Here is a 24,171-nt window from a genome sequence, read left to right on the forward strand (position 1 = left end):
TACTTTCCTAGCTAGATGTGGGGCAGAAAATTGGCTGGATATTAGCAAAGGGACTGAGTAGTCACTGAGCAATCCTTACCTGGCACCTGCTAAAACACACAAGTAGAATCCAATTTAGCCTTGGCTTATAGCATATTAATGTTTTGTGCCAATTCCCCCATGATGCTTTTTGCTCCATCAGCTGGGAGATTTGGATTGCAGTTCCCCTGTCAAAGTCTGTTCTCTGTTTCCCACTGGCAGTTCTGCTTTCACAGCTGTATCAGCCATGTTTGTGAGCATGCTGGCATCAGGATCAGATTCCTCATGTTTCCTTCCATCTCTTCTGCCATCTTCGTATCATGAGCACTGGATTTTCCTTCCTGAAGCCTTTTAGACTGCCTGCAGTGTCAGCATGACGTACTCTTATTTCTACTGGTTTGCACACTTAGCTTTCCAGCCCTGGTGTTTCACTGTCTTGGACCTGTCGGCTCTAAAATAAATGCTTTTGACTACAAGACCATTATAGGTCTGTAGGAGGTACAGCAGAACATATGCTGACCTGTTCGCGTGGAAAGGGAAGCTGGAAGGATGGACAGGGTAAGCTGAAAGAAAAAGTGAGGAGAGGAGCTGTCCTGCCAGTGATGTTAATGGGCATCTCAGCCTGGAGTACACAGGTTACTTGTGTGTTGGCTGGGTGGCTAGAAAGCACTGTGATGTATTTATGGGAGTGGAAAAGTATTATCAAAGGGTGTGGATTTCTAGCACAAGGTTTTCTTTCAAGTTGTTTGTTGAGGATGAGGTTAAGTGCTTCTGTTGTTGGTTTTTTTTCTCCCCTTGGTTTCATCACTGGTTTCTCACAGAAGAAAATAGTGAGTGTTGGGAAAAGACATAAATTAGTGATTTCATAATGTCCTATTTTCGACGTTTGGCTCAATTGGAAAGTATCTAGCTTCCATCTATAAGCCTCATACCAGGCAAAGCACAAGGCAGAAAGCTCTTCATTGAATTCTGTGCCCTAGTGTATGATTCATGTTAACTTTCTTGTTACTGTAATCTTGGTATTAAATCATCCCTTCCTCTTCCTCTTTGCTACCCAGCAAATGAACAACCCTGCAGATTTTTTTTCACAAGAAAAGAGATATGATCTCGTGGTCTTCCAGCACTTTTCCTTTCTGAATGAAGTAATGCAAGAATGTGGGTTTGCAGAAGCTACTGAGGAAAACAGAGGAAGAGAGGGGAAAGCAGTTTTCAGAGAAAGGAAAGAATATTCCTCATTTGTATTGCGTCAGGCTCAGTCTTGATTAAGCACTTTGAACATCACTTCAGCATGCCAATTTTGGCTTCCTCTTTTAGCGAAGGATAGTGTGTGTGGAGGTTCTTGGCAGGATCCCTGGATATTAAATACAACTGAAATCAACTTGCATGCTTTAAATTGGTCTGGCAATAATGCAAAAATGTGAATAAGTAATATAAATAATATAAACATTAAGTATTTTAAATAAGCTTAATAAGCTTGGCATAACTTATTAGTGGTCATATTTTTTGTTTGTGTTATGTTTCCTCCAGATCTGTCTGTCAGACTTTCTTCATGTTAGATGCCAAATAATGTGCACCAGCCATCTTGTTCTTCTCTGTCACCTCCTTTTCCACATCTGACATGAATGATACATATGTTGCCAGGTGCTTGCTTGATACCAGTGTTGTGATGTATGAAAAAAAAAAATCACGACATTGGGAGTGGGAGAGAGGGAGCAAGTTTGTATTGAGGCATTTTTAGCAGCTCACTTATATAAATCTGAGGATATAAATGATTGTCTTGGTGGGAATTGGAGAAGATGACAGGTTAAAAAGCTGTTCAGAAACCAGACCAGACTGTTCTGGCGTGACAGAACAGATTTTAGATGTAAGACACTTGCTGGCAGTGGCCTAGAGTGATCCTGGCACACCGTTCTGCAGCCAGGTTGGAGGCTTCTGAGTCCTCTCCCATTCCATCATTTCTGGCAGAGCATGCTGCTGAGTGCACTGACAGTGGTGGACTCTGGGCCAGGCATGAGAGGTGGGTTTTTCCTCTGTGGACCATACTGCCATCCACCTTAGTGTTCTCTCATCCTAGCTCCAGCATAAAGCAAACCTTGTTTTTTGCTCACAGCTATTGCTGCAATGCAGCTTCCTGGAGAGGGAAATAGGATTACACAATCAGAGAGTACTGGTGAAGGTAGGAAAACAGAGGATGAACTTGACTCAGATCATCTCCATGCACCTTGTTTGCAGTCCAGTTCTACCGGCTAATGGAGATCGGGGGTGAAATTCCTCAGTTTGTTCCGTGGTTTATGCAGTGGGCATTGAAAGGGGCCGGTGTAACTGTCGTAATGTGATGCTTCTGCCTTGGCTGCAGTAAAGAGCAGCTGAGGAAAAACATAGGAAGGGCTAGCTTGTGTTTTGAAGAGAGGCAGTAGAGGCAAACAGAGATAATGACAAGCAGCGCATGATGACAAGAGGCTGGATTCATCACTGATCTTTATTTTTCCTTAGTCAAGAAGGTGATTGGAAAGTATCGCTTCTGATGCAACCTGTAAGATTCCTGGTGTTAATTTATACATAAAAATTGGATCATTGCAATGATCATGAATGAGTTCAGAGTTTGTTCTTTGGCTTCTCAGGAGATTTTAGTGTAGTAGGACTTTGTTCCATTAGAATGGTAGGACTGATGAACATGGGTTCAACAGGGAGTCAAGCATGGTGGCCACTCTGGTCTGACCTCTTATTCCTCACACTGTTGTTTCTTTTCATTGGTGCACCTCGTTTTCTCTGAGCTGAGCTTGTGACTACACTGAGTGCTGTGAAGGGTTTGGTGATGTCTATTCTCCAAACTGGAAATCTTTCTGGTGTGGATGGGAGTCTGAGCCATGCAGGTGACAGGAGAGCTAGGTGAAAGTGTAGTTCTTCAGAAAAGAGGCTAAAAAGATGCTACTGCCCTTGCAAAACCAAGGTTGGTTAGGTAATGCTGTAATTAATTTCTGAACACAACACCTGCATAAAGTTGTGGGGTTTTTGCAGAAAATATGCAGGGAAAATCATGTTCCAGAGTGATGTGATTAAAGACAGGAAATAGTTCCTGGGTCCAGTCTCATTGTTCAGAATGGAAAAGAGAGGAGAAAGAGACTGTTACATCTGGTTAAAATCCATATGCAGCCTTGCATAACTGATGTGTGCTCTGGCCAGTAAGCCAGGTTTGCAGCCACATTCCTCTCATCTGTTGTGAAACTTCAGCCTCTGGTTTGGCTGTCAGTTACTGTCACTAGTTAACAGCAAAAAGGGAAACAGGGCAGCTTGAGATAATACTGACACAGTGCTTCTAAAGGCTGACAAAGCACATGATTTAGTAAATTCTATGGAGAAATAGCTGATTACTGGTAAGTTATGCACTGCATCCATTTGATGAACCCTGATTGTATGAAGAAGAAGAAACAGTTGTTTTTTCTGAGTTGTTATGGCAGTGTTCTCCTGGGGGCCTCTTGAGAGGGAGAGGTTAAGTACCACTTAAGGAGGATGGAGGACAGCTCTCTGAAGGGAAGTGCTCCACTGTCCCATTGTGCTAGTGCTGCTTACATTGATGAGGTATCTTTAGAAAGATAAACATTTCCCTGAACAGATTTTTGTTCCATAAATTTGTTTTATTTTATTTTGTTTTGTTTATTTTTTCTTTTGTTTAACCTAACTTCTAGCTCCTTATTCCATACTGACTGTAATTATCCTAGGGTAACTTAGGGTTGCTGCCTAAAATTACACTGGTAATAGACTTATGTTGGTCTCTTTTGGGGATGAGTCATTCCTAGTGTTTATTAGCACCTTTGTGGCAATAGTGTAGTTACAGAGGCAGGCTTGTCTGACAGTGAATAAAGAGGGGTTAGCTGCTGCCCCATGCCACTTGACAGATGCCTTTCTCTGCCCTTGTTGCAGTAATTTTGTGATATTTTTGATAGACGGCAGTCTCCTACATGTCCTGCCGCGCTATGGCTAGTGGTATTGCCAGCTGACTTGTTACTGAACAATTCATAATTGCAGCCTGTATCTGCAAGATGTCTCCTTGCAGCGCCCATGGGTGATCCTCATGGGATATTGTGGAAATGCAGGACATCCAGTGGCTCTCTTGGTTGGTGGAAATGAGTAGAGCCGGCACAGAGCTGCCCGCACAGTTGGTGTGGGAGGTGAGGTGTGCAGCACCCAAATCCTTAAAAATTATTTGTTTTCCATTCCTGCTTTTAGCTTACCTGTAATTCTGGTCCAATGGGCCTTCTCCGTCATGAAATGGAAATAGTGGGTATCTTCTGTGATTCCAGAAGCAACTGACATAATATCTTGGTTTGTGTCCCCACTCCCAATTTGTACAGCCTCTCTGAGCATCACAAGAGTTCATTCAACAATTTCTTGATCCCAGGCCCCTCTTTGACCCCATAAGCAGGATCAATTACTGATAGTGATTTGCACGGTACTAGCAACCTTCCCAAAACTGTCCAGTGCTTTTTAACTACCTAGATGTGATGTACAGAATCTTCTCGTTCATGTGATTCGTAGCTTGTATGTACCAGACTGAATATGCAGCGCTCAGTCTATTATGTGGGTGTCAGTGTTATTGTGAGAGAAGTGGGTGCAGAGTAGATGCACCTCAGCAAGACTTTACTCACGAGTTTAGCCGTTAGCTTACTTAGTAAGGTCTAATTTACCTCCTCCAGTTTGTGTCCAGGTATTTAGTGCTTGTGTGGAATGTTTTCATGCAGCAGCTCTGTGAGTTTTCTCAGGCAATATAGAAGGAGTAAATAAGCAGAATTTATGCAGTGGCCTTGTGGGGTTTTTTTTCCCTAGTGGGTAACTTTCAGGTGGTGATAACCTTCAGTGAGCCTTCCAGTTACCAGTTCTTCTACCTTGCTTTTAATTCAGCAGAGTGATTCGGCTCGTTCACAGCTATGGTTTTGTGAATGGGCCTAGTGAAGTAAAAGGGACCACTTGAGAAATATGTGTCTTGCTGAATCAGATTGGCACTAGTTTCTTTGTCCATCTGGAGCCCAAAAATAATTTTCAAAACATACTAGGGAATTTAACCACAGAGTCTGTTAATTAACACTGCATACATATGCATGTTCCCTGAACTGTTCTGAAAACTGCCCCAACTGCTATTCTTTTTAGCTTGTTACCTGATTAAACAGGCAATAATGGGACTTTTGAATAGTAGATATTCATAGTAATTGTGGTTAATTCCTATATTCCTTTCCACCTCTTCCTTACGAATGTGAAGTTGTCATGTTTAATGGGAATTAAAGTAATTGGCATCTGAAAACCAGAGGTGGGTGATCCCACTCTCCCTGTGTCAGTGTAGCTTAACACCAGTTACTGATATGTGAGTAAGGCAGGCGCAGTTCAGGTGTGTTCCCTGAATGTCAGTGGTACTGATTGCTATGAATTCCAGTCTGTTCATGAAACTTTTTACTTCTTTCAAAAGGCTAAGCAATCCCACTCTTTTATTTTCTGTTTTGCTCTTTGTGATAATCCTCGTTGTCCAAATAAGAGTCTTATCCTTCTGCCTGCAAGTTATTTGCTCAGATTTGATAATTAACTTGAGGGTCAGCATTTATGTAGCCTTACTTTATATTTTCTTCCAACTGCATTAAAAGATATTTTATGTATTTTGAAGTGAACCTACTAATTGCTGTTACTGTTCACAGTACCTAGAAGTTGATTTGAGACACCAGTGAGTGCTTTATTCCTTCTCTGAACATGGCAAGCCCTTAAGAGGGGTGTTGCTTTTTCTCTTCATGCAAGTTTGGGGTCCTGAGACCCTGCTTTTTAGTCTTGTAGCAACTTTGATATTTGAAGCAGGACTAGGACTTGGTGCTGACGTGTCTTGCTCTCTGCTTTGTGATACTGTCCTGGTTTAAGCCCAGCCAGTAACCGAGAACCATGCAGCCGCTCACTCACTCCCCGCCTTCTTCCTCCCCTTGCTTCCGGAGGAATGGGGAGGAGAATGGAAAGAGTGTAACTCCCATGGGTTGAGATAAGAACAGTCCAGTAACTAAGGTATAACACAAACCACTGCTGCTACCACCAATAATAGTAATGATAAGGGAAATAACAAGGGAAGAGAATACAACCGCTCACCACCCACTGACCGATACCCAGCCTGACCTGAGCAGCTATCTGGGCCTTCTGGGTAACTTCCCCCAGTTTCTGTACTGGGCATGATGTGCTGTGGTATGGAATACCTCTTTGGCTAGTTTGGATCAGGTGTCCTGTCTCTGCTTCCTCTCAGCTTCCCGTGCCTCTCCTCACTGGCAGAGCACAAGACTGAAAAAGGCCTTGATCGAAGTGGTGGTGGGGTTGCTCTTTATGTGCGAGAGCAGCTACAATGCGTTGAGTTCTGTCCGGGGACAGATGATGAGTGAGTTGAGAGTCTGTGGGTGAGAATTAAGGGGCAGGCTGGCAGGGGGTCTGCTGTGGGGGTCTGTTACAGGCTACTGGATCAGGGTGAGGAAGTTGACAAGGCCTTCTATAGGCAGCTGAGAGCGGCCTCACAGTCACAGGCCGTGGTCGTCGTGGGGGATTTTAACTTCCCTGATGTTTGCTGGAAGGACTACTCGGCAACCCAGCCGCAGTCCAGGAGGTTCCTCCAGTGATGATAACCAGAAGATGATAACTTCCTCATGCAAATGGTGGACGAGCCAACCAGGAGAGGTGCGCTGCTGGATCTCATCCTCACTAACAAGGAGGGTCTGGTTGAAGGAGTGAAGGTTGAGGGCTCCCTTGGTTGCAGCGACCACGAGATGGTGGAATTCAGGATCTTGTGTGGTAGGACCAGTAGAATAGCAAGTAGAATCGCAACCCTGGACTTTAGCAGGGCAAACTTTGGCCTCTTCAAGCAATTGCTAGGGGAAATCCCATGGGCTAGGCTGCTTGAAGTAAAGGGGCCCAAGATAGTTGGTTGACGTTCAAGGACTGCTTTTTCCGAGCTCAAGATCAGAGCATCCCGACACGTAGGAAGTCAAGGAAGAGGGTCAGGAGACCTGCCTGGCTAAATAGGGAATTGCTGGGTATGCTCAAGTGGAAGAGGAGAGTTTACAGGTCATGGAAGGAAGGGCTGGCCACTTGGGAAGAATATAAGGCTGCTGCTAGAGGATGTAGGAAAGCTGCTAGGATGACTAAGGCCTCCTTGGAATTAAAGCTGGCGAGAGGGGTCAAGGACAGCAGAAAGAGCTTTTTCAAATACATGGCAGATAAAACTAACACCAGAGGCAATGTAGGCCCCCTGATGAACGGGACGGGTGCCCTGGTGACAGAAGATACAGAGATGGCAGAGTTACTGAATGCCGCCTTTGTCTCTGTCTACTCTGCCGGAGGCAGTCCTGAAGAGCCCTGTACCGCTGAGACCTCAGATGAAGACAGGTCAACAGAGCGGTTTGCCTTAGTCGATGAGGAATGGGTTAGAGACCAGTTGAGCAATCTGGACATCCATAAATCCATGGGTCCAGATGGGATGCACCCGCGGGTGCTGAGGGAACTGGCTGAGGTCATTGCTAGACCGCTCTCCATCATCTTTACCAAGTCTTGGGAAACGGGAGAGGTGCCTGAGGACTGGAGGAAAGCAAATGTCACTCCTGTCTTCAAAAAGGGCAAGAAGGAGGACCCAGGTAACTATAGACCAGTCAGCCTCACCTCTATTCCTGGGAAAGTGATGGAACACCTTACCCTTGGTGCCATCTTAAGGCATATCAAGGATAAGAGGGTTATGAGGGGCAGTCAACATGGCTTCACCAAGGGGAAGTCATGCTTGACCAATCTCGTAGCCTTTTATGAGGAAATAACACGGTGGATGGATGATGGCAGAGCGGTGGATGTGGTCTGCCTTGACTTCAGCAAAGCGTTTGACACGGTCTCCCACAGCATCCTCGCAGCTAAATTGAGGAAGTGTGGTCTGGATGATCGGGTAGTGAGGTGGACTGTGAACTGGCTGAAGGAGAGAAGCCAGAGAGTTGTAGTCTATGGGGCGGAGTCTAGTTGGAGGCCTGTATCTAGTGGAGTGCCTCAAGGGTCGGTACTGGGACCAGTATTATTTAATATATTCATCAATGATTTAGATGAGGGAATTGAGTGTACTGTCAGCAAGTTTGCTGATGACACTAAGCTGGGAGGGGTGGCCGACACGCCAGAAGGCTGTGCTGCCATCCAGCGAGACCTGGACAGGCTGGAGAGTTGGGCGGGGAATAACTTGATGAAATATAACAAGGGAAAGTGTAGAGTCCTGCATCTGGGCAGGAACAACCCCAGGTTCCAGTATAGGTTGGGGAACGACCTGTTAGAGAGCAGTGTAGGGGAGAGGGACCTGGGGGTCCTGGTGGACGACAGGGTGACCATGAGCCGACACTGTGCCCCTGTGGCCAAGAAGGCCAATGGCATCCTGGGGTGTATTAGAAGGGGGGTGGTTAGTAGGTCGAGAGAGGTCCTCCTTCCCCTCTACTCTGCCCTGGTGAGACCTCATCTGGAATATTGTGTCCAGTTCTGGGCCCCTCAGTTTAAGAAGGGCAGGGACCTGCTGGAGAGAGTCCAGCGCAGGGCAACTAAGATGATTAAGGGAGTGGAGCATCTCCCTTATGAGGAAAGACTGAGGGAGCTGGGTCTCTATAGTTTGGAGAAGAGGAGACTGAGGGGTGACCTTATTAGTGTATATAAATATATAAAGGGGGAGTGTCACGAGGATGGAGCCAGGCTCTTCTCAGTGGCAAACAATGATAGGACAAGGGGCAATGGGTACAAACTGGAACACAAGAGGTTCCACTTAAACTTGAGAAGAAACTTCTTCTCAGTGAGGGTGACAGAACACTGGAACAGGCTGCCCAGGGAGGTTGTGGAATCTCCTTCTCTGGAGACATTCAAAACCCGCCTGGACACGTTCCTGTGTAACCTTATCTAGGTGTTCCTGCTCCGGCAGGGGGATTGGACTAGGTCATCTTTTGAGGTCCCTTCCAATCTCTAACATACTGTGTGATACTGTGTGAAGTAAGCATTACTGAGCAACAGCTGAAAGCATTGGTGTTATCAGCGCTGTTCCCAGGCTGAAAGTCAAAACCACAGCACCACACCAGCTACTAAGGAGGAGAAAAATGACTGCTACAGCTGCACCCAGGACATGTGTTTGTGACATTTTGCATGTGTATGTGACATTTAGTATTGTGGCATCTTGTCTCTACCGTAGAGTATCTGTGGATACTGAATTTTTCTCAAGAACTCTGTCTTACTTGAAATGCTTGGTTTGGCCTAACAAATTGTTAGGAAAGCAGATGCTTTCTAGAGTGGAAGGCAGGGATTAAGGGTGGCTATAGAGTTGCTTCTGGAGGAATTTGCCATAATTTGCAGTGAAATCCAACAGCTAATAACATGGTTAAACCTAAACTAGGCATTGTTACCAATGTCCTCTTGAGTAAATCAAATGCAAGTCATTGGTTTCTTGTTACAGTTCACAGTTTTTGTGAACTGCACATTTTCAGTATATCTTAAATGTTTTGCAGTTGCAGTTATAGTTGGAGAGAGACTGCAGAGTGTGTTTAGTCTACCCGAACGACTCTCTGCCCCTCGTCATTCCTGTATTAACACAGTGATGATCACAATATCCATCCCAACTGAATAAATATTGCTGCTGTTGTGGCACTGAGAGAAGGTGGAAGAAGGAAGTGTGGTGCTGTGGTAGCAGCACAAACTGGAGTCACTCAAATGCCAAGGACCTTAGCTGCTTCCTAACAGCACTGCATCTTTTGTCTTTGTTGCTTGCTTCTGATATCTGTCCTTCCCTCTGTCGACTTAGACCCTTCCTTACACCTCACTGTGCTTGTGCTGAAAAAAGGCAGCCCAAGTCTTGGGTTTGTTCAGGTTGCCTAAGGACCAGGCTGCTCCCTTGTCTTCCTCTTTGCAGCATATTGGATGAAGGTGCTTCAGTTGCAGCCCCTCTGGCAGGCTTCAAACCCTGTGCTTAGGAAAGCATCCTGCCAAAACATTGCATCCCACAGCTGGAGCCTACAGAAGATAGATGTAAGGCAGGCCCTACAGCTAGGATGCAGCTGTGCAAGTTGGGGGGCATGGAGCATCTCCTCCTCTGCTCAGATGGTTTTAATGCCCTGATTACCGAAGTGGGTAAGTCACCCCTTCGCCTGTAATAATTACAGATTTCCTCTCTGATTTTTCACTCATCGGTTGCCACAGCAACCATGCAGTGGCTGGGCTGGAATGCTGTCACAGGGATTTAAATCTGAAGCGGCTCAGCCTTTTGCTGCGCTCTGGCGCATCTTCCCTCCTGCCCCCAGCACCATGGCAACCTGGTAATGGCATCCCGGGCCTGAAGGGATGTGCTCTGTGCATGCCTGCGCCTCTGTTCCTGTCTGGAGCAGTGTGCAGTGGGAGGTGGCACTGGGATTTGTGCTGCCTGTGCTTGTGCATGACCTGAAGGAGCTGAGACAAGCCAAGGTTATTCTGTGGCAATTGTGTGCCAAGGTGTCACCCTTGGGATATTTGCAAACCAGAGTAAAATGAAGGGTTTTAGGAATAAAACCTGTTCTTCAGCTTCCTCAGTTCTTGAAAACTGAGAGGCTGTTCCTTACATGAATGCAGCCTGGCTCTGCAGCTCAGTTTTCAGAGCCCTGCTGAGAAGGTATTCAGGTGAACTCAGACTCCCAGGGGCCCAAGGTGATGGGCTACACCCACATGCCAGAGGTACTGGAGTGTCATCGAGCGGAGCCAGATGATCTCAGTTTGAGGCAAGTTGGGTATTGCTCCCCACTGGGTTTGGTGGAGCACAGGGTATGGATTGCAGGAGCTGGTTTCATTAACCTTCATTAACTGGGGCATTCCCCCAGCGAAGCTGCACGGTCACAGCTTGGTGTTTCCTCTGCGTGATGCCTGTCTTTGCTGCTAGCAGTCGTGGGTGGCTGCTGGAGGGAGCTGATAGCAATGGCATTTCTCATGGACACAGCCAGCAGCAGCCTACCCTGAGGTGAAGGAGAGAGCCGCGTTTTCCACCTGCGAGCTGGCTGGGGAGTTTGCATCCAAGTCCAGTAAGTGTCTTTACCTTGTGCCTGTGTGCGGTAGGGGTTAGCACAGACCCCAGCTGAGCTTTCTGTGCCGCGGGGAATGTGTGTCTCTGTGTTTGTTCAGCCAGGTGTGATGCTGACACGTCCCTGTCACGGATACATGCTGTTAGCTGTTCCCTGGGATTTTTGCTAGACCCCTTGTAAAAGGAGTCTCCTGCATGTGTTTGCCTTGTATATCCTCAGCTGAAGTGGGGGTCACCTTGAGAAGCCAGCACGCTCGCTCCTGTTTGTTTCCCTCGCTTTGGTGCAGGCTGCCTCCAAGTGAGCTCTTTTATGAGTTCAGGAAGCAGAAATAATTTGTGCTTTTACAGTGCATTTTATTTGATGCTGTTTATCTAATTTCATGACCTCTGAGGAGGCAGTGGTAGGATGCTGAGGAACAAAATCTGACAAGGAATGTAACTGAATTTCCTTCGATGAAGCTCAACTTGAGGGTATTTTGCAATACTTCAGTTTTTCCAGAACTACAGAAAGCTTGTGGAGTAACTACTCTGAAAAGCAGGGCTGTGTCTTAATATAAGGTACTTAACCCTCTGAGAGCTGGACTGTTTTGGTGTGGGAAATGTGTGGAAATTAACAGTCATGGTTTGGATATGTTGTTTCCATTTGCATTTAAAATAATGGATTCAAAATGTGCAGGCTTGAAGAGAGGTTCTTATGTGTAGCTCACTAGTTAAGTTTCCTGAAATACCAAAGTGCAATTCTTTTCAGTGGGAACGATTAAGGAATGACTAAAAAAAAAATTAGTATGTTTTCATCTAACATTGTTTGTGCTTGGTTTTTACTAACGTTTATGTACAGGTATGCTACTTGCATAGTTTGGATCTGGAACTTGCCCAGTCTCTAACAGATGACTTTTCTGACCCCATTGTTTCTTTTCCTGTGAGAATGTATTTCTCTCAGGGAAGGTGTAGGCACATCTCATCCCAGCTTACCTGTTGCAGTGAGTTCTTAAAGCAAAATTGTGCTGCTGAAAAGTTCAGTGAGTCACCTGAATCCTAGTGTGCCATAATCATGACATTCCCACCTGTTCTTATTCACTGGATCATGGACCAGAAGTCTTTGCTTGGTCCGGTATTTGTTGGAGAGAAGGAAAACGGAGACAAGGACAGAATTTTTTGTTGTTTTGTGGGTGGTGGTTTTTTTGTGGTTTTTTTGTTTTTTTTTAAGAAAACAAACCCATATATATTCATACCCAGCCACCAAACCCTGCTTAGGGGACATCTGAGGAAGATAAACTGGATGCATGAGTGTAATGACACTTCTGCCTGTAAATGAGTTATAAAACTTGGTGGAAGGATTGAAGGTTTCTGTTCTAGCTTTGCTGTGGGTTCAGCTCTGACCTGATGGTTGGTCTCACCTAGGCAGTTGTTGCCATGCCAGGATGGATACTGTGCTGTACTTCCAAGGTACAGACAGGAGGGTTTTGTTTTGCATGTTGCATCTTGCTCTGGGCTTTTGCAGCAGTGTTCTGATCAGCCTGACTTGAATGCCAGCTGAATGTGAGTGAGAGAAGGTAGCTGTGAAAAATGCCAGTTTATTAGGGAAGACTTAATACAGTTGTGTGCAATACTTACTGTTTTGTCAAGGCTTGAGTGACAAAACCAGTCTCCCCATTTCTGTCCTCTGAACAGTAGTGGGAGTGTTTGAGCCTGTCGGTATCAATAAGTAAATAAGCAACCATGAATAACAGACACTTGGGCTTCACTTGTAACTATGACGACTGTGTCCTTGACAACTTAAGTACAATCACGGAGGTTCCAGTTACACCCTGTTCTACACAAAGCCGTTAAGGTTATTAGAGGCATAAACAGTAAAAGCAGTTATCAACTTGTGAAGTGTTTACTGGTAAAACCCATTTTGGTGGTAGATACATGCATCCATTTGCAGATTGCTGTCGCTTGTTTTGGTGTCAGTGTTGCTTGGTAGAAAGTGCCTTGGTGAGCTCCCAGGACAAGCTCACCATTCTTTGATGAGGGTCACTCTTTGTGCTGACTTTTTTGGCTGCTGCCTGTGAAATTGCCCTAAATAAGTGTTGAGCTTCACTTAGGGGTCTCTTTGATGTGTCAGTTTACCCACAGACCCAAGCTGACCTTGTCCTCAGCTTGTCTCTGTAGTGATCCTGGTATGTGGCCTTGATGTTGTGGAGTGGTTATTAACCACCTTTGCTTTTTTGGTATGAGACTGGTTTTGGTTAACTAAGCTGGGTGAGGAGCAGCTTGTTTTTCTTTCCTGTGCCACCTTTATGAGGGTGGTGGTAGGTACTGTTCTTTCTGAAATCAGGGGTTCGGCTCTGTTTTGAGCTGGGTTTATATAGATGCTGGATGGAAAATCTAATGTCAGCCTTATATGAATGCTAGATGTAAATTTGCTTGCAACTAACTCTTAACAGGACCATTTCATTTCCATGGTCCTTAATCTACCTGTTACTAGAAATTCTTGGTACTACTCTAGCAAACTTCTCTTGCAAATGCTGTTGTAAGCTAATTAAAATATTTTTCAGAACTGTACCTTTGAGGAAAAAAAAACCCGTTGAAGTAAAAGGACCTGTTGCATCTCATTGTGTGCACTCAGGCTTTCATAACTACATAGTTTATATTGAACTCTTAACTCTGCCTCTGGGACCAAGTGAAATGCAGTTCAATACATCAATATGCTGGCAGGCTTCTTTATTTACTTTGTTGTTTACTACATTTAAGTGGCTAAAGTAGTAAGTCAGGATTTCTGATGTCACCCTGCCCTCTGTCAATAAAACTGGTGAAGTCATTCAGTTTTCTTCTCTATTGATCTCTTGCCTGTGGACATTCCCTGTCTCCCCAGAGGAGGGTGGAGCAGTACTCGGTGATGGCTGTGCATTTTTGAACAATGACTGCTCTATACATTGAATCTTTTTACATAGATACTGCGATGACTTTAGGTTGCCCCATTCTTCCTCAGATACAGACTAGGAAAGGATGTGCTTATGTTTAATGGATGACAGACTCAATTGTCTTCCATCACACCCATACTTACATTTCTTTGAAACTCCAGACTCTGAAATCATCTTGAGCTGGTTTTAGAAGTAAAATGCTTGAGCTGCATCACCTAAGTCATGAAAGATGCTTGTTCATGAACCAGGAGACTTTCCCCCCTTTAACAAACAGATTTTTATTATTCTTTTAAGACAGGACCTTTCAACTCTCTGCTTTGTGAACCCCAGACACGGAATGTTATCTGCCACAAGTTGATGAAGATAATAAAAAAAAAAAAAAAAGAAACAAGGGATTTTGGGGAGTTTATGGGGTGCAGAATGTAGGACCAGTTAAGATACTTCCTTTTGAAAGCCTTTATATATTTCTTCTCTTTCAGAACTGCTTATCTCATCTCTCATTTACCATGCAACAGTCACTGCCTATGTGATGGGGTCTGTGGCTCCCTCTGCGTGGTGCCCATATCCTGGCCACATTATCCAAACTCTTTCCAAAAGTTTGCCTCAGATTCCAGTCTGATTCTCTTCCAGAAAAGCTGTTTGAAGGGCCCTGAAGTACAGGTATGGGAGCATTGTGGGGGTTAGAAAAGGAGAAACGAGTTTATGGAAGATAAACAACACAAAAAACCTGAGCCACTAACACTTTATCATGCTGTGGGTCTTTGTAACAACAGTAGTTGGACTCACTATCCTGTGAAGCCAAGGAAATTAACTATTAATTCCAAAGAGAATCAGCTTTGCAGTGTTTTCTCACTTCCAGCATGGCTACTTGAGTACTGACAAGCTTTTCAACATTGTTCTTTTGTTTAAGTCACAGGAACCTTAGCTAAGTTGTTATCTCCATTTGCAGTTTCTTTCACTGTTAAAAAACAGATGCAGAAAGTGCAGCATGAAATCATGCTGAGCGTCTGCAGCCATCTGCGGGATGGATGGCAAAGCTTGAGGACCTGGGGCTGCTTCCCCTGTGGCCCCCAGCACACCCTGCACAGCTCCTAAAGAGAATGAGCTGCTTTCACATCGAGATGGGTCCAAGCAAGCAGGACTAAAGGTAGTTTAAGGTGTTTTGAATTTCACAGTAATTAAATGTAGCATGATGATACCCTCACTGCTTTGCACCATAGAAAAGTCAAGTGAAGGAAAACAGGAAAAAAGGTATGAATTTGCCTTTACCTCTCTTCTCCCCAAATACATATTGTAAAGACTTGTGGAGTGTGCAGTTCCTGCTGCTGTTCCTAAACCACTTAATTGTTCCCGGTTAAATGGGTTTTTAGCAGCCAAGGGACAGATTAATCTGCCCCCATGAATTTAAAACAGGCTTCTGTGTCTTTGGCATGAGTTGCAAGGAGGAGATGCAAATCTGCAGTGCTGACTTGTTTTGCTGGTCTGTGTTTCACAACTCTTATCCTGCTTTCTTTCAGAGGCATGTTTTTGCAAGCTGCAGTCTGAAACACAGCCGTCATGCTGCATTAGCTTTTCTGCGAGCAAGCCAGAATGTTATATGAACTCCTAGTTTGGCTGTTTTCGCTCTTGTATCTTGATCAAGGTTAGGGGTCCCTCTCTAAATATATTTTATTTCTCCAGGAGGTCCCCCTAAGAAATATAATCTTGTTAGCTCAAAACCAACCCATCTTTCTGTGTCCGCAGTAGCCAATGCTAGTGCTGCTGAATGGCTCCTAGTAACAAATTCTGCCTATCAGAAATAATCACTCAGTACAGATTTTTAAGAGCTGCTGTTAAAAAATATAATCCCTCCAGTTTTGCAGTGTGCATTTTAAAACTCCTCAAATCCTCGTGCTTCATGTGCTCAGCAAACTGTGCTGAGCTTCCTCTTGGAAAATCAGTTTTCTTACTGAAAGAACATGTCTGCGACTTAAACTATTTGCCGATGCACGTGTTTATGTAATGCAAAATTCCATACACAAGTCTATGCAAAAGTATCTGCAAAATTAATGTCCTGAACATTCAGAAAAGCTGGTTTTGGCAATGGCCTTCACCAACTTAGATTGTTGCCATTAGAGGAAAAGTATTTAGAGAAGACCTTTATGAATCTTTTTCTGGAAGAGCCTCACTTGTCTAAGGTAGCTAGCATTTCATCACAGATCTCATCTAAACGCTGTTCATCACATCCCCTTTCCAGTCTGGAACTGGGGGATGCATTTTGCCCGGATTTTAAATCAGCAAGCAGCAGAGGCGATGCAGCATGGCTTTGCTCCTGGTTTGATGCATGCCAGAGAACTGATTTCTGCTGGCTTGCAATCTGTGCCACTGCTGCTTGCAGTGCTACAGCAAGCTGGGCTGGTGGGAATAGATCAAGAGGTGGATTATGGAGGCACAATTCAATTGGTTATTATGATAACCAAGTAGCACATGCTTAGAGACATAGCAGTTGCATCAGCTGATCTCCTTTGAGAACTCGTGTACATAATGGAGATGGAAAAGAAGCTTGATTTTAGTATAAATCACGTGATATTGCATGATTTATTCTGACTGTGGTAAGACTTTTTATATAACAACTGTCAAGGAAAATTAGGGCTAAGCTACTTTATTTTTAAACCTCTTGTAATAATTTTTTCTATGAGTTTTTCAGAAAGCCAGTACCATTTCCAAATATATTTTTTGCCTTTTATTTTTATTATTATTTTATTTTTGTTATTATTTTAACAATTAAAGAATTTAAGATAAGCAGTGAATATAAATCTAAAATAATGTTCTGGAAGAAGAGAGGTAAGAGTGGTTCACCTAGGGGAGGAAGAGTAGGGACTGCTGAAGGGAGACCTGGACTCTGGTGGGTACAACCATGTGATGTGACTGGATGGTATGTGTGACTTGTATGAGAACATCTTATCACTGCGGGGAAGGTGGATTAGTCAGTTGGTACCAAACCACCCATGGGAGATGACTGAGGGGTTTAGAACAATGAAGCAAATCTTGGTGGGGTGTTTTAGCCTTCTGATTGCACAAGTACAAACCAGATAAATAATCCTGAGCAGGGGACATCAGTCAAGGTAGTTAATCATTGTGAGAGGTGCTGCTGGGCTGATTCACCCTTTTAACAGTGTTTTTCCACAGCAGGAGTCTCACTGACTTAGACCTGCACTTGTTTTTTGCTAGAGAATAGTCATGAGAAGAAATTTATGGTATTGGGGCATTTGTATACTGATCATGCAAAAGTTAGCACAATAAAGAAAAGAGCCAAGAGTGAAAAAATGCTGAATGAATGAATGAATCTTGTCTTATAAATGAAGCTACTATTTTTTGAAAAAAAAAACCAAAAACCCAAAAAACTAGTTCCCTGTACACTTCTGACCCAAAACTTAACAAAGCTCATCCAGCTTTTCCAACATGCTCTCAAACATTGTGCAAGTGTTTGCTCACCGTGGCAGATTTCAAAATACCTTGGATTTTAAATTGAGCTCAGAGCAAACCAAGTGAAACCAAATGCTGTGTTAACTGTCTGGGAAGCCACAGGGGAATTTCTTTGTACCTGAGTATTAACAGGTCTATGCATTTGTAGATCTTCACAGGCAAGGAGGTTTTTGTTTTCCCAGTTTTGAAAAAGCTCAAGTGTGAAGGAAAACAAATGGTATTTTGGTTAAAGACAATACAGTAACTAAGTTTCTGATATATTACTGTTGGGTAAAAGGTGGTACTTACTGTGGTAGCAATAGATCAACTGCTTCCTTGCATTTAGTCATGATGCTGCATATTTTATTGATGGCATTGATGTAAGCAGTAAGGTATCATCTCTTTCTACTGGAAGCTCAGCTCTGTTCTTGGAGCATATTTGTTAAATACAGTTCTTTCCAGGAGCCTTACAGGTAATAGCCACATTTCATTTGGCCTTGGCCAGTTGCCGCTGATGGCCTACACCTTCTGAGGGTAGAGGGACGGACATCCAGTGAGATGAAAAATGCCAGCTCAGTCTTTGTACAGGCAAAGAAGACATCTAGTGCCCTACATACATGGGGTACCAAAGCTTCTAAGTGTAAAGTTTTAATTTAACCTGTATTCTAGGTAATAATTCAATGACCTGTTTTATCTATTTATGACTTCCAGCCAGGCTTTCTTCAGAGGTGGTCCAGAGTGAAAAAGGAGTCATACTACTATTCATGGTACTTGACTTTACAAAGTCATTTATATTTAAATAGCTGAGGCAGAATCACAAAACAGCTGAGGTTGGAAGGGACCTCTGGAGCCCATCTGGTCCAGCCTTCTGCTTGGGCAGCATCACCTAAAGCAGGCTGCTCAGGACTATGTCCAGTTGGGTTTTGTATATCTCCAAGCATGGTGACTCCATCCCCTCTCTGGGTGACCTGTCTGGGGTTTTTCTATGTTTAGATGGAGCTTGCTGTGTTTTGGTTTGTGCCCATTTCCTCTTGTACAGTCACTGAACACCCCTGAGAGGACTCTGGGTCCTATTTTACTCCCTCCTTTCAGGTATTTATTACACACTGATGGGATGCAACCTGAGCCTTCTTCAGGCTGAACAATCCCAGCTCTCACAGGCTCTTCATAGAGATGTGGTTAATTGGTAGAACCTGTTATTTCAGGGGATTTACTTTCTTTTATTTCCTAATGCTTGCCCTGCTGTTTGGTTCGTTTAGGTTATTTTGTATGAGATTTTTCTCATAAACTTTGGTTGAATGGAAGTAACAGATTGGCTTGAGAGACTGACTGGAAACATTGTTTTTAAAAGTTCAATATAGTCAGCATACATAAAGTAGAAAAGAAGAGCAAGGGGAAACAGGTAATGATCTTTACCCCTGGTCCCCGCTAAAGCTGGGAGATACAGATTTAGCCTAGAAGTCATTTGCTTCAACAAGACCTAGCACCAGACTTGGGGCTCAGTGCTGAGACTGCTCTGAACATTTGCATTAATCTATCAAAGCATGCTGTCAGTTTCTTTGGATTGAAATTAGTGAAAGGGGAAATTGAAATGAATGGCACAGGAATAGCGGCTGCATCTGTAGGGACACGAATAAGTGTTCGCTTTTCTTTTTTTCAGAGCATCAGCCAGAAAAAAAATCTCTCAAGACTTGGTCTTCATAGTAAAGAAAATATGGCGTCAATGTTGCTGAGTAGACAGCTGACCTGCTGCGTGCAGCAAAACTCCAGATTGCTTGTATTTGGTAAGTGGGTTTTTTTTACTATATTGGTTTGTATTTGGTAAGTACTCATTCATGCTAGTAGACAAAATTCCAGTTTGAACATTGCTGAGATTAGTCTGGTGATGTTGAGTCTTTAAGAATATGATGTTCTGCATCTTGGATAGTGATGCAGCTGTAAGCCAGAAGTGGCCCATAGAAGTGCTGTGGCGTTGTTGGTTTTTTTCAATGGTTATTCTGCAAGCAAAACTCAGTTCATAACTTACACTGTAAACATGTTAACTGAAACAAAGCCCTTCAGCCCTTGGAACTCTTCTCTTACTTTCTGATGCTCCATGGTGCAGAGCTAAAACGATCATCCATCAGAATCAGCTGGTTCTTGTCTTTGTGCTGTGTAGTGTGACCCTGCCCATCTTCCCTTGTGAGAGGGTTTGTGTGACTAATGTGAAGAAGAGGTGGCCCTCACTGAGGATGAGTACTTGTGTCTGGAGCTAGCTCTAGTGTGAAATAAAAACCTACCACGTGGCATCAAACTACTGTCTCGTAAGTGTATGACAGCAAGTTTTTGCGTGGCTCGGGCTTGTAATTTAGCCTGTGTATGTGTATATTAAACCTGCAATCTTTATGAAATAGATATGAAAACTAAATTCTGTTGGCTTTTTTGGACAAAGCAGTGTAGAATCTGAGGTCTGGCTACCATCCATTTCATGTGCTGTTACACTGAATACAGTATGGCTGAATGGCTTTTTTTGTGACTGAGTAAATATTAATGCTTGTTCTCTCCTCCAGCCTTCTTCCAGTGCCATTGTGCTCCTTCTGTCACTGCCAGGCAAACAGAAAACCCTTCCATTTGCTCAAAAACTTAAACATGATTGATTTCCTTTTAAATAATACACTTTGGGGAGCAACTGACCTTTGGCTAAAGAACACAAAGCCTGGTCTGATAACTATTGGAAAAGTATTAGGTCAGTGTTTCAGTACAGAATGTGTTTCTATTTATGGGGGTGACGCCACTCATTGTGCTGTGCAAGAGTGGGGATAGTTTGGTCGATAGTGGACTATGGAAAGTGCTTGCAGCAACCAGGCCTTTGTTAGTTGTCAGTCCTTTGAGCTAATTTGTTATCTCAGTATCATTACTGCTTCTGGTCCCTCCCCGTGTCTCTCACACTTCCATGCTGCTTGCCAACCACAAGACAGATATATTGCAGCTATGCAAGATATGTGAAGTCACTGGGGGGCAGATGCAGCAACTCATTCTTCCTTTCTCACTATTGCAGTGGGGGGGTGTAGTTCTGCAATGAGAAAGGAAAGTACCTCCAGGCTCCGTTAATGCATCCTTGCTTTCAGGAAACTTGTAAATGGAAAAGTCTGCTAAAATTTTGAATAGAAGAATAGAGGGCCTCGGCTGCAGTGTATATCACAGACATGTGGCCTTTGGGACTGACTGCTCTGTGTTGTGTCCAGACATTAGAGAAGATGGACCAAGAGGAGAAGCCTTCACCAGAAGGATCTGTATCCTGGCAGTTTTTTAGCCTGCAACGTTCCTGGCTGACGTAATAGGCAGGAGGCTCTGATTCGTGTAGCAAAAATTGGAGTTCGGGGCCATTCTTGTAGTGAGCCCCAGCTAAGGGTGCTGCGCTGCTGGTCTCTGCTGGTTTTTGGGGAAATGCTGAGACTGATATCCAGGAGCTCTCTGCTCCAGGGTGCTTTCCTCTGAGGTATTTTTGAGCACTCAAGTTCAGAGCTTTGAAGACTGAAAGAGAGACTTGTACATTACTCCCACAAAAAACCCTGCGGTGCCATTTGGTTTGCTGATTTATTTTCTGTGGGTACTGAAATGACAGGGTTTGCAAAGAGGGATGGAGGTGGAGAGGAGGAGAGAATACATTGCCTCTTGGTAGAAGTCTTTATGTCTGTGGGCTGTCATGTTTCAGTTGTGTGTGTGCATTAAGCGCAATAATCCAGTTCAGCTTGAATCTGATAAATTGATTTACAGAAAGAGATTTTTTTTGCCTTTGATTATTTCTGATTTTTAAAGCAAATGTGGGAATTAGCATTGTGCTGGCCCTGAGGCTGAAATAAACCGGTTACTGACAAAAAAAGGGGGCAAGTGGAAGGGAAGGAAGTTGGCAAGTTTGCCTTCAGTTGTAAAACAGGTGGAAACAAAGGTAAACTCTAGTTGTACATGAGGGATATGTTATATTAAGATAGATTTCAAGCCTTCAGTCTTATATGGAACATGAGCAAGAGATAAGCATTTATTTGGAGAATCTTCTTTACTTAGCCATTGCTTGTAGTGTTCTCATTATTAACACTGCTGGTCTGTGGCAAGCTAACTAGAAAGGGAAAATGTAAATCAGTTAAGTTGATCAAATGCAACAGCTAGGCAAAAATATGACAGTACTATTCCCCAAACCCGCAAAATTGTGAAGCCTGTGAGTATGTGGAGTCCTTATTCCTTTATAAGCCTTAGTCGCATATGGTTTTATTTTCCTTAGGTATTTGATCTATACTTGATAGTTTGGCCTCAAAGGTAAAGATCACTGGAATTTGAAGGGTGGCAGAAGAACGCCTGTAGGCTGAGTAGCTGCATGATCTTTTCTAACAAAGACTCCTGTGTACTGCTGTCAGTACAGTAACAGCTAGGCAAGCGTTGGGAGACAAAACAGCGTGCCTCCGTGTTACACTTTACCTGAACTGAGTTCTACTGTTGCTGTCAGCTCACTGTGCTGCAAGGTGAACACAACAGTCTGAATGTAAATACTTACCCTGCTTTGTGCCAGCTCTGGTTTTATCAGTCACGCCACTGTAATAGGAAAAGCTGTTCCATTCCATGCTTTGGAGGCAGGTGAAGATTCAGTTGTTTGTTAGCTGGTAGGGTAGTACATAACTACTTGGGCAGGCTGCGACTCCAGAGATCTACATTCAGTTTCCTACTGATTACCCTAAGGGGTTGAATTGGTCTCTCAGTCTCGAATCATAAAGCATGCCAAAAGGTCAGTCTTCTGCCTTAAGTTAGCATCATTTTGCATTACTGCATGCCTGTGCCCTTCTAGGGTGCTGTTCCTAAAGGCTCCCAGCAGTGTAGCTTCTGCAGCCTCCCTTACCATGAAAACTTTTTTCTAACATTTAGCCTGAGTTTCAAAACGGGAAAAAAATTTGCCCTGCCCTCAAAGGACCTGGAAGCTGGAATGTGGTTTCTGCAGTAGCCTTTTATATATTTGCAACCTATTACCTTTCCCAAGACTTCGTCTTTCTCAGCTTGTCTAAGTACTGTCTCAGTCTCTCACCCTCCCTGATGAGGAGCGGGAATATTCTTAATCTTTCTTATGGGAGCTTCCACTTCTGTACAGCCTCTTGGGTACTGGATTTTTTTCTTTGTCTCTGGAGAATCCTCTTCCAATAAAATCTCCAGTGTGGGAGTACTGAAACACAGACAATCTCATAAGGAAGAGCTTCTGATCATACAGCGAAGCACTCTGTAAATAGCAGTCTCAGTTTTCACAATATTATGCAATAGTGATGTTCGTTTTCCCAAACATCTCTAGCTAGCCTGGCCTTTTGCCATTCTGTCTCAAGATCTGTTTGTAACAGATTCTACTTGCAACACCTAAAAGAGGACTTGGGGGAAATCACAGTCCTCCTACTTTTGGCTGTCAGGGCCTCCACACTAGAAATTCTGTCTGGAAGGTGGTTTGATAGACATCATGGAGTGTAAATTGAAGGCATGCCAGGGAGATTGCTGTTCTGCACTTGCATAGGGCAGCCATTCTATGGCACATGTAATGTGCCTCTTTGGGGACTGGAGAGCTTTCACTCCATGCTCTATCACAGTAAAACACATTTAGAGATCTGCTCTGCCAGCACTTGCTTTCACCTGTCTTCTTGCCTTTTTTATCTTGCATTAGATCCTTCTCTCAATTACACTGATGCAATTTCATTGCTTCCACTGGAGTTTCTCCCAGGCAATCCCCAGTTGCTGTACACTCAGGATTTGTTACAGGAGTGTTATTTGTGGTCAAACATATCAGAGGTTTAAGCACTTTCTTTCTAACCCTGTGCTGAACCTGACTGTTGTTATCAGAGATCACTGCTTAGCACATAGCCCTGCTAACAGTAGTGCTCTTTGTGACTACCAACATCATAAGATGCTAGGAGGGTGTACTTACAGCAATTATGTTCCTATAGCAATGTGGTGCTTTGTTAAAAATTGTGTGGTGAGACACCTGGTGAGTGATGAGGGTAGCATAGAAACGAGAAGTAGGAAAACGAGCTTTTCTGTCTGCCAGCAAATCATTACATCCTCTTAGATGAAAAGGAAGGATGTGATTATTTGCTGATGTTATGCAAGTGTTTAGGAAGATGATGTGTGTTGCACAGAGCTTTGAGAAGTCTGCAAGATGCAAGGAAAATAGCATTTAACTTATTGTACCCACTCTCTTTAAATGAGATGGCTAGAAAACTCTGCAAATCACTCAGCTGATATGCTCTCTGATGATTGGGTTCATTAATAGTACATACTTTGGGGGTTTGACTTTTGCCATAATATGAAAAAACAGCTTTGTTTACCAGGGAAAAGAAGATGCTGTTCTCAGTCGTATTAGTTAAATGTAATTTAAGAGCTTTCCTATTGCTGCTTCAGATGGACTCTGCTATAGCCCATTACCTCTACACACTTTTAGGGTGAGAGTTGAGGTCATGTCGTTTGGTCCTGCTCTTCAGTTAAGCTCGTACAACACAAGAATCTTTTCCTGTTGCAGATTGATCATAGACCCTCAGTAGAAAGTCACTGAATTGACTTGGTCCATTAGGTCAAGAGCGTATCTTTAAACATCTAGGTACTGATTTACATACAAGTTATAGTGTAATATGTACTTAAGTGTATTAACATAAAATTATGTTGTTTAAAAAATAATGATCTGTGAGGATGTTTAGGCCAGTAATACATTTCTGTTGAGCTTCCATCTTTTCTTTTGAAGAAAAACCCTTTATT

General features: G+C 43.6%; 1 protein-coding gene across 1 annotated transcript in view; it reads left to right on the plus strand.

The window, feature by feature from the left end:
* Positions 1-24,171, plus strand: part of ABAT (4-aminobutyrate aminotransferase) — a 54,559-nt gene that overhangs the window by 5,136 nt on the left and 25,252 nt on the right. Inside the window, exon 2 of the mRNA XM_061358289.1 lies at positions 19,079-19,202. Coding sequence (XP_061214273.1) covers positions 19,133-19,202 — 70 coding nt within the window. The 5' untranslated portion in view covers positions 19,079-19,132. The remainder of the gene's footprint in view (positions 1-19,078; positions 19,203-24,171) is intronic.

Source organism: Neopsephotus bourkii, unplaced genomic scaffold (genome assembly GCF_033783945.1).
Source record: "Neopsephotus bourkii isolate Nb327-2 ecotype Australia unplaced genomic scaffold, CSIRO-AGI_Nbou_v1 NB_940, whole genome shotgun sequence".
NCBI classification, from domain to species: domain Eukaryota; kingdom Metazoa; phylum Chordata; class Aves; order Psittaciformes; family Psittacidae; genus Neopsephotus; species Neopsephotus bourkii.